Here is a 10,523-nt window from a genome sequence, read left to right as displayed (position 1 = left end):
TCATTTATAACTTTAATTCAAGCAAGCAAATGTCAAGGGTAAAGTCGCAATGCTAGGTTCTCCCTGCAATTCCAACAGTCGAAAACAATAAAAGGGATAAAACGTCAGAAGAATATAGGAATGCTTTCATCAACTCTCAATTCCCGGTGGAATCTCCTCTTGAAACCCCCAAAACTTATCATTTTTAAATTTTCTAAATTTTCTCTTTTTTTGTATTTTTGTTCAAATAAGCGAACAGGAACTAGTGGTAACTTCACTAGGCCCGGCCGGACAGTTCCTTTCTTTCCTTCTCTTTTTTGTCATTTAGCTTCTTTTTGCTTTGTTTTGTTTTCTGCATTTTCGCTTTTTCAATGTTTATTTTCTCCTCCTCCTCGGTGAAGCTGTACATCGCAGGGCTCCCCTGATCCTGAAGACACAAAGCACAATGACATCCATGTCGTTAGTGAGGAAACTAACATTTCAACACATGGCTGTTGAAATAAGAAGGAAGCAATTTATCAGATTCCTTTTCCCGAAAGGCCGGGGGGAAGATCCAAATTGCTACTCAAATACAGTTCTTTATAGCCGTTGCGATTCAAAGGCAATTAAATGACAAAGAACTCTCAATTCCTGCATATGAAACAGGCCTAAGGGAATTGGGCTCAGCATCAAAGACAGGGGCAGCATATGCAAATAGATTGTGTCCTTTTGCAATGGTGACTTACAGTAGCTAACATTTGAGGGTGTGGCCTCCCTGCTCTACTGCAGCAACAGAAAAAAAAAGCTTTTGGCTAGAGACGAATACAATTTGCATTTCAAACCAAAACTAAGTATTGTGTGTAGTACAATTTTGTCCCCAGTGCCCACAGTGAGGGACTCTGGGGCCCATGAACTACAGTCACTGTGGCAGCCATTTTGGCCGGTGCTTCCCACAGAGAAAGTAGCACCGAATTTGACACAGCTGCAGACTTTTGACCGGTCTCCCAGGGAGGGCTTTAGAGGATATGGGTCGTACCTAGTACTTCGGTGGTGGGGTGGTATTTCAGACGGCTGGGACAGCAGTGTTGGACACAGGCTTCTGGGCAGCCTCCTTGGCCTGGTGGGCCTGCAGCACAGCCACCGCCTCATCCACCTGGGGGGGGCAGCATGGCTTGACGTCACTTCACCATTAATACAATGTACTTTTTTACCTTCGTTTCCTCCAGACATTTTCAACCCCACTTATCCCTAGATTCAAAACCGTCAGCTCTGGCTGTAGCCGAGCGGTTGGAAACTGAGAAAATTGGGAGGGGTTGAAATGGCGACATGAGGGGGGTTGAAATGGGGACCCGGGTTGAATTGAAATAGGGGTGCCTGGGTCAAAATTACGGCGGGTAAGTGGTTTCCATGGAAGTGAGTGTGGTTGCCATGGAGGTCCATGGTCTCAAATAGTCAGCAAGTCGTTGAGATGGAGTTGCCTGTTGTAAAATGGAGGCGAGGGGTTGAAATGGGAGGCGTGTAGTCGATACGGAGGTGCCTAGTCTAAAATGGATGCGAGGGTTTGGCCATGGAGAGCGAGGTGTACTAACGGATGAGGGACTCGCCTTTGAGCGGAGGGATTCGGGCGACTCCAGCATGTGGAGCAGCTCCGAGTTGTCGATCTCCAGCAGCATGCCGGTGATCTTCCCCGCCAGGCTGGGGTGCATCGTCTGGATGAGGGGGAAGAGACGCTCACCTGGTGCAAAGACGGGCAGAGAAAGAGAAAGAGAGAGAGAGAGAAAGTGTTGGTGAGGGACTGAGGTTGCCATTGTATTTTAAAGGGGGGGGGGGGGGGGGGGGTACCCAACTGTACAGCGGCATTCAGGTGGTACTTACCCAGCATCTGCTTCTGTTCCTGGGGAGGGGCCGCAGCCAACATGGAGGACGTCAATGGCTCCTGGCCCTGCACGTGAACAGCGGACTGCGCACAAAACAACCAGTTAGCATTGATCCCACAACACTGTTCTTTTGTAGTACAAACATTGTTGCCTTTAGATAATAAGGGTTCACCAAAACAGGAAAGCCATCAGCTATTCACTTTGTTGTATGTAGTACAATTTTGTCCCCAGTGCCCACAGTGGGGGACTCAGGGGCCCATGAACTACAATCACTGTGGCAGCCGTTTGGGCCGGTGCGACCCAGGGAGAAAGTGGCACCGAATTTGACAAAGCTGCAGACTTATTAATTCAACCGGGAGGGATCAACATTCTGTTAACTACATTGAAACCAATGTCCTGTGTGATTACATTTCTGAACGACGAACATGTACAAAAAATTTACAAAACTAGACAGCAAACTCAAACCCACATGAGGGTTTACTGTCCCTTAAATACTTTCAAAAACATCCGAGAAACAAAATGATCTTTTATGAATTGTTGAAGACATTACTAAAGCCAATACAACTCAACATCCAAGCCATGCTCACTTGAGCATTTCTTCTCCCCCATTTAGGAAAACTTGGCAGATTATAGCAGTCATGCTAATGGTTGCATACTATTCAACCATTAGCATACACTTATATACCCATAGCGACTTGGTGAATTCTTTAAGAATCATTAATAAGCCAGTAGGGGTTAGGCACGTTGATCAGCAATGCCTACACGTAGACTATGGACATGGGGTTTGGAACCCAGAACCTCTCGACTAACAGTCAGAACTACCATACCACTAAACATCCTTGAGGCAAGGACCATATGGCCTACGCTTTAGGGCCGGGCGCTGCAGTGGGCTGGGTACCTGCTGCATGGGGGCCTGGGTCTGCTGGGGCATGTGCTGATGGGAGTTGCGGACCCCTGGGGTGTACTTGTACTGGGGCACTCCGCGCAGCTGTGAGGCAGCGACGGCGGCGGCGTTGGTCGGCCGGGGTCCCATGGTCTGAGCTGCAGGGGACAGACGGTTTAAGAGTTAAGAAAAAAATAAATAAATGGAGACTCCCTTTTCTACTACAGCAGCAGAAATAAGAAAACGCATCCTTTGGACGAAGACGATAGTGAATTAGCATTTTGACCCACAACTTCATTCCTTGTAGTACAAACATTGTCGCCTTTAGATAATAAGCAAGGGTTCACCAAAACAAGAAAGCAATCTGCTATAATTGGTTGTATGTAGTACAATTTTGTCCCCAGTGTCCACAGTGGGGGACTCAGGGGCCCATGAACTACAGTCACTGTGGCAGCCGTTTGGGCCGGTGCGACCCAGGGAGAAAGTGGCACCGAATTTGACAAAGCTGCAGACTTTGAATAATTAAACCGGGAGGGATCAACATTCTGTTAACTACATTGAAACCAATGTCCTAAAGCTTGTGTGATTACATTTCTTAACGACAAGATCAACATGTACAAAAAAATATACAAAACTTGGAACCCTATTAAGCCTTCTTGTGAACCCAAGGGTACGGACACGACCTAGACAGACTATATTAGAAACTCAATGAGGATTTTGTATTTTTTTTTTTAAGAACTATTCTCTAATCAGGGTCCATTCTTGATCAAACCCATTTCTCCTGAATCTCTAGTATCGCTGGCCATCAAGGTAACAGAAGAGGACGACTGACCGACACGCTGGGTGGACATCATGCGTGGCATCTGGGAAGTGGGCCGCATGGTGCTGAAGCCCTGCGGCCGTGGGGCCGACGGACGCATGACACCCGGTATGTTCTGGAAGTCTACACAGACAGACACAGCAATTAGGAACCCCCCGTCCCAAACAATAAAGCCATCCCGTCAAACCATCAGCCGACATTGCATCAGGAGAGGGGCCGGCGTTCCGGAACGCCGGCGTCTGCTGCGGTCGCTACTTACGCTGCGGCCGCACGCCCTGGGTGGCCCACCGAGGGCTGGGCCGGATCTGGGCCATCTGCCCGGCGGCGGGGTAGTAGGCGGGGCGGTTGGGCGCCTGCGGGATGGTGGCCATGAAGTAGCCCGAGGGCGGCGCCGCCTGGTAGGGGTTGATGACGGGGTTGGGCACGGCGCGCACGCTGGCCATGCGCTGCATGTACTGGTTGGTGAGGTGCGCCTGCCGCTCCTCCTTGCGCTGGGCCAGCGCCACGTAGAGGGGCTTGGTAGCCACGATGCGGCCGTTCATCTCCGTCACCGCCTTGGTGGCCTCCTCCGGCGAGGAGAAGCACACGAAGCCGAAGCCCTTGCTGCGGCCGCCCTCCGTCATCACCTTGGCGCTGGTGATGGTGCCGAACGGGGAGAACTCCTTGCGGAGGCGCTCGTCGTCCAGCCCGTCATCCAGGTTCTTCACGTACAGGTTGACGCCCTGTGGGGGGGGGGGGACGCGGTGAGACTGAAGACGAGTACTGGGGAACGGCGCCCTGAATGGGACACCATGCAAATCTCGAAGGCAAATCTCTTCGCCTTTGAGCACTCGATCAGTAATGGTCGATTCTGCAGTGAGATAATTCAAATTCAGACTCTTACGCACAACATAATGACGACGTTTCTATGTGAAGCACTTTGAGTCGCGTATAAAAAGTGCTATATAAATAAAGTTGCCTTGCCCTAATCTGATCCTAGAGGATATGAAATATATAGGGCACTTGCCGCACTATGTTTCACCTGTTGTCAATTACCGGTTTTATTTGGAATCCCATCAACATCACTACTCTCTGGATGCCGTTTCACATTTTAGTGTCAGCAAGCCTTAACCAAGTCGGTTCACTTTATTGTATGTAGTACATTTTGTCCCCAGTGCCCACAATGAGGGAGCCTGGGGCCCATGAACTACAGTCACTGTTGCAGCCTTTTTGGCCGGTGCGACCCACAGAGAATGGCACCGAATTTGACAAAGCTGCGGCTTTACACAATTATACCAGGTAGGGTTCAGCAGTTATTTTCAGCCAAGAGGATCATAAACTGTGACGACCACATACACAATCATAAACGACTGATCAAGGATCAAGATATCGTTAATCAGTCAAGTATTTAAACCGCCCTCAAATGCCCCAGTCACATCAATGTTTTAACTGCTTTGAGTTTTAAATAACCGAAGGTTTGGGATAAACGGCCTAGTGAACTGGTCCTCTAGCTTGTATATGAACAGAAGGTTCAACACATGAAAATCTGTCAAAAAAACCACTTAAATGATTCCTACACATGAATCTTGATAGTCTACATCAGAAATATATAAATATAGAAATAAAAGGGGTAAAATAGACCTCAACTTCATTTGACAATACTGTACTCCAGGTCATCTTCAGTGTTAATACTAGAACGATACTAGGCGTACAACAACCTGATATTCCTTAGTTTCAGTTTCCTTTTTTAGTAACAAGAAAACAAAACCTTCTTGTTTTAAAACCAGTTTTGAGGAATGCAGCACTACACAAAATCGATTCTATCCAATTCTTAAAAAATGGTAGAATTATATTTAGGAACATATTGATGAATACAAGTTTCCAATAAGGTAAAAAGTGATGGGACAATTACTGATGGGGTTGGCATCAAGGATCTGCTCACACAAAAAAAGGACTTCCATATAAATACAAACACTTGGTTATATTGTTGTTATTTGCATCTTTAACCTGCCAACATTCGTAAAACCCACCTGGTAGCGAGTCATGCGGTCCTGTTTCATTTGCTCAAATTTGCGTTTGAGTTCCGTCTGCCTCTCAACCTTCTTCTGAGCACGGCCAACGTAGATCAGCTTGCCGTTCAGCTCCTTTCCGTTCATCTCGTCCACTGCCTAACCAGGGATCAAAACAACCACATTGGTTAGTGCCGAGTCACAACTTGGAGCGATTCTTTCTCCAAAAATATTCTGGGCACTAATCAAACAATGGTGGAGAGTAAATTAACTCATTAAAAGATATATTCAAGACATGAAAAAATGAGGATATTTGACAAGCCAAATGCACCACCAAAGCCATCAGCTATTCACTTTGTTGTATGTAGTACAATTTTGTCCCCAGTGCCCACAGTGGGGGACTCAGGGGCCCATGAACTACAGTCACTGTTGCAGCCGTTTGGGCCGGTGCGACCCAGGGAGAAAGTGGCACCGAATTTGACAAAGCTGCAGACTTAGAATAATTAAACCGGGAGGGATCAACATTCTGTTAACTACATTGAAACCAATGTCCTAAAGCTTGTGTGATTACATTTTTAAACAACAAGATCAACATGAAAAAAAAAAAGCACAAACTGAGAACCTTGTTTAGCCCTCTTGTGAACTGCCATAGTCAGTAAGTCAGGACTAAATGGCAAACATACACAGAGCCGGTAAAGCTGGCTATCCCAGCCACACCCATTAGATGGGGGTTGTGATGGGCCTTATGTACCCCTGAGGGAAGGTACCCGACAGGCTCAATCCCAAAGTCATTGCGCTCACCTTCTGGGCGTCCTCATGGTGCTCAAAGCTGACAAAACCGAAGCCCCGCGACTTTCCGCTGTTGTCCGTCATGACTCGGATGCTCATGGCAGTGCCTAGACAACAGGGAAAAGACTTTGAAGCACTTGTTTTGGTCACAACACCTGAGAAGGGTATAAGCAATGTCATACGCAGCCCGGCACGTTTGGGGGGGTGGAGTTTGTGTTTTTTTTTAACGACCCAATTTTCTACCCAGCTCATTTAGAGGCGTGTCCGTGTCCACTTCATCCGGGAGCCTCTATATAGGCCGCGTTTACCCGTAAACATTCTCAGGCAGCCCAGTCGTGAAAGACCCCATTGTCGGGGGCCCCAACAGTGTGCTTCTGTTGCAGCAAACTGACCGTATCTTCCGAAGAACTCCCGGAGCTTCTCGTCGTCCATGTCTTCGCCAAAGTTCTTGATGTAGACGTTGGTGAACTCCCTGGCCCGCGCACCCAGCTCCTGCTCACGCTCTTTGCGTGATTTGAAGCGGCCGACAAACCTGCAATGACAAAACAGGACTTCAGCACACAATTGTTGGAAGCATTTTAAAAGTATTCAATGAAGGGATTTGCGGTTCGTAAATTAGAAGACTTGAGAAACCTCAAGGTCTTCCATAAATCCATATATGCTACAGAACTAAAATGATACATGTGAAGGTTGGAATCAGCATTACCTAGGTTTAAATGCACTCATTTATATGTCATTAAATTCTTTCAAGGTGAAAGAGGTTGATAAGAACCAAGTGCATATTATGTTGGCTCACTGGTATCTGAATCGTTCAATGTTCATTTTAAACTAGATGGCAGCCATTAAAATGAGTTCACACACTAGCAGTTAAAACACTTACACTTTGCGGTCATTGAGCAACATGCCATTCATTTTCTCAATGGCTCGTTCGGCCGCCTCCTGAGTCTCAAAGTGCACAAACCCGTAGCCCTTTGAGCCATTCTCGTCACAAACCACCTTGAAGAGAAGAGACCCATGCAAGACATAAGCCGCACGCTCATGCACAACCAAATGCAATTGAAACTTGCAGACATTGTGAACCGCTTTGAGATGGCATTACTCCCAAAGGGTGAATTACACTGCTGTGTGGGCGTCTATGCCGATGCCTTCGTTTACGGTTCAGTGTCGGAGACTTTGCGCGTAGACCAACAAAACGAATTGGCCCCAAATTCGCTGGCATCTTTGTTTATAATGTGAAGATGCGTCTCGCAACTGAATGCTGAGTCATCCTCAAACTATCAACATGGTGGAGACCTCCTTGGCTTTAAGTAGGAGGTGAGTAAAAATATGCTCTGTTGTTTTCACCTTTATATAACCCCAAAGAAACTACGATGTTGGCCCATCACAGCTCTGTCACGTGATGTTCATTTTGAGGTGAACGCAAGCTACTGCAGTCTCTGTGGGTTACACACGCACACACGTGTAATAGAGACCCAACATGTACCTCTGGTTGCTAGTCCATACAGAGGTACAATTGAGTCTTAACACTTCACAGAACAAGGCATCAGCCTGTATAAGTACAAACTTAAAAAGGAAATTGTTGTTTCACACACACACAAAAACACACTTCCTAAAAGGCTAGGGATTTTACAGACTGTTAGCATGCTGTCATGAAGGCCAATGTACCTCGGTTACAAGAGGATTTCTCTTAACACTCTTTTCATAACACTTGTTCATGGTTACATCATTCATGTCACTGTTCCTCGTTTTTTTACATTGTGAATATTGCGACATTCAAAATGCAACGTCATAACAAAACCAACAAAGGGCATACGTCTAGCCGCCGCCTGGCCTACTACTACAGTAGGCCAATGGGGTGGGGAGGGGGTGTTGGGCCTCGCCCTGGCCGCCTACCTTGCAGGAGAGGATGTTTCCGAATGCGGAGAAGGTGTCGTACAGGGCCTTGTTGTCGATGGACTTGTCCAGGTTCTTGATGAAGATGTTGCCGACACCGCTCTTCCTCAGGGAGGGGTCCCGCTGTGACCACATGATGCGCACCGGCCTCCCTTTGATCACGTCAAAGTTCATGGTGTCCAGCGCACGCTCGGCTGAGGGGGAAACAGTGGGGGAGTGTTTGAACAACAAAGCAGGCCCACGTTTCTTTAAATGAGCCAGCGGTCAAGTGGTCTACATGGGAAGAGGAAACACCAGGTCTTCGAGTGATGACAACGACTTTGCAGTTGTCAATTCAAACAAAATCAATTGGCATTTATTAATTTGTCAATTCATTGATGCATTAGAACCATTGTCTTATGCATGTTATTAATGAGAAGTCATGGTTTCGGTATGTTGCTGAAGGTTTCCATGGACTGGGTTTGAACCAAGAACTTGCCCCTACTTCTAATTAAATAGATGCAAAACTATAATGACCTCTCACTATGATATTTGTATGTGTACAGCCTTACATAAACACACATATAGACTACAAATGCTTGAGTGCAGAAAACAATGTCACTTGACAGCAGCTCTGAACAGCATACACAAGTCATTATTGATGGATGTCCAAACTTGACACCCAAACGAACAAAAATAAGGCGGAAAATTTAAGTCCCAAGCCGTTATCGCTGAAATGCAGGCCTTTTTTGGCGGAGTCGACGGGTTGAGCCACCCTGTGCAACTTCTCAGAGGAAAAAAACAGGGCGCTGCCAAATAATGAGCTCACGTTCAACATTCAAATTGATCCGTCTCCAAATGCCATTTGAGTGCCGATGTGTAGCCTCAGACTAATAATTGTGCAGCGGCTGGTATGTGGGTGCGTTAAGAACGGGGATTACCCAGTTAATGGAGTACATTGCATGAGTGGGCAGGGCAAACTGTCTTTTCGCAACTTGTGCGAAAAAAAAAAACGACAATATGTCGGCCCCAGTCACGTGGAGGAGAGACGGGGGCACCGCAAGCTGCCATTTAAAAAACGCGACATGCGTTTTAACTTCACATTACACCCATTCAACACATATATATTACCTACCGTCGGCCGGCTGCTGGAAGTTGACATAGGCATATCCGAGGGACCGCCGTGTGATCATGTCCCTACAGACACGGATGGAAAGGATAGCCCCGGCCGGGCTGAATTTCTCGTACAGCATGGCCTCCGTCACATCTTGATGCAGATCCCCGACGTAGAGCGAGGCCATGGGGTAACTGGGAGCACTGGGGTTCATCTTGGCGCCGGTGGTAACGTTAGGAGACACGAACACCACCCGAAAATACTGACGTTTGAGAAACTACGACGGTTTTAGAAACGTTAATGGAAGGAACGGGACGCCTGGCGACCGTCGACTTGACAACTGCGGCGTTCTAATAAAATATGCGGTTTAGTAAATGTGAGTTTTAAAACGGACCTTGTTACGGTTGGTCGGGAATTTAAAACTTTCTAAGTCGAATTGAACCACGGGTAATGATAAAATTTCTACTTGGCCTGTTTCACTAGCATCAAACGTCGATTGAAATGCCGTAGTCTTGTGTCTTCCAGTCTTCGAGGAGGGTCGAAGTCCAGCTTCACCGAAGTAGTTACAAAAAGAAAAGAAATTAAGATTTTTTAAGCGTTTTTGGTGTTTTAAGTTTTTTTTGTATTTTTATTTTTTTATAGAATGTGTGCCGAGCGGGCTCAAGAGCACACACGCACTCACACAGCACGAACAGCCGGGGTTGAGGGGGATGAGCGATGGGAAGTGGCTGTTTATATACTCTGAGACACGTCATCAAAACGGACCACTCGTCTACCAGCTATGGTAATAGGAGAAAAGGGGCGTTGGCTAGCCCTGAACGATCTATTTAAATAAAATGGTCACATTGGAATAGACATTTAAACATAAAAGAAAAACGTGTGCTGAAGACGACAACACTGCTGTGATTGCAGTAAATGTAATCAAATGCAAATAAAAAAAAGATACTAAAACATGCTGCTGCCGCAAAACTGTAGTTCACGTCACCACCTATGAGTGGCAGTGTTTAAAGGAGGTACATTTTATGAAATTTCAAAGGATTCAAGCGTAACCCTGCAGATTCAGTGCTTCCCATCCAGATGCAAATTAACCTACCAAGACGCAGGGAAACAAGATAAACTACAGCATATGGAAGATACTGTCCTAGGCTAAAACTGGCTGAAAATGTTGCCAACATGGCCATGTGTGGATTTTTTGGCTTTGTATCAGGCATGACACATGCTG

The 10,523-nt window shown here is 46.6% G+C and overlaps 1 protein-coding gene across 1 annotated transcript; it reads right to left on the bottom strand.

Moving 5' to 3' along the window:
* Window positions 1–9,995, bottom strand: LOC307084752 (polyadenylate-binding protein 1A-like). Its single transcript, XM_079749244.1, has 13 exons — window positions 9,323–9,995; window positions 8,209–8,402; window positions 7,196–7,311; window positions 6,708–6,847; window positions 6,328–6,422; window positions 5,548–5,685; window positions 3,798–4,260; window positions 3,551–3,661; window positions 2,734–2,876; window positions 1,834–1,918; window positions 1,563–1,693; window positions 995–1,111; window positions 1–406 (listed from the first exon to the last, which is right to left on the bottom strand). Exons 1-12 carry the CDS (start codon window positions 9,513–9,515, stop codon window positions 1,022–1,024), a joined length of 1,899 nt encoding a protein of 632 aa, XP_079605370.1. The 5' UTR covers window positions 9,516–9,995; the 3' UTR covers window positions 1–406; window positions 995–1,021.
* Window positions 9,996–10,523: the final 528 nt, after the last annotated feature.

Source organism: Pollachius pollachius, assembly GCF_949987615.1.
Source record: "Pollachius pollachius genome assembly, chromosome: 13".
In the NCBI taxonomy this organism is placed as follows: Eukaryota; Metazoa; Chordata; class Actinopteri; order Gadiformes; family Gadidae; genus Pollachius; species Pollachius pollachius.
This window is presented reverse-complemented; position numbering and strand designations above follow the sequence as displayed.

What these genes read in the sequence shown, in the direction of transcription:
- LOC307084752 (XM_079749244.1), bottom strand. Translation starts at nt 9,515, where the DNA reads ATGAACCCCAGTGCTCCCAGTTACCCCATGGCCTCGCTCTACGTCGGG. An exon ending in GATGTCCACCCAGCGTGTCG is followed by an intron (nt 2,877 to 3,550) that starts GTCAGTCGTCCT and finishes TGTCCCCTGCAG; the next exon opens with CTCAGACCATGGGACCCCGG. An exon ending in GGAACAGAAGCAGATGCTGG is followed by an intron (nt 1,694 to 1,833) that starts GTAAGTACCACC and finishes TCTTTGCACCAG; the next exon opens with GTGAGCGTCTCTTCCCCCTC.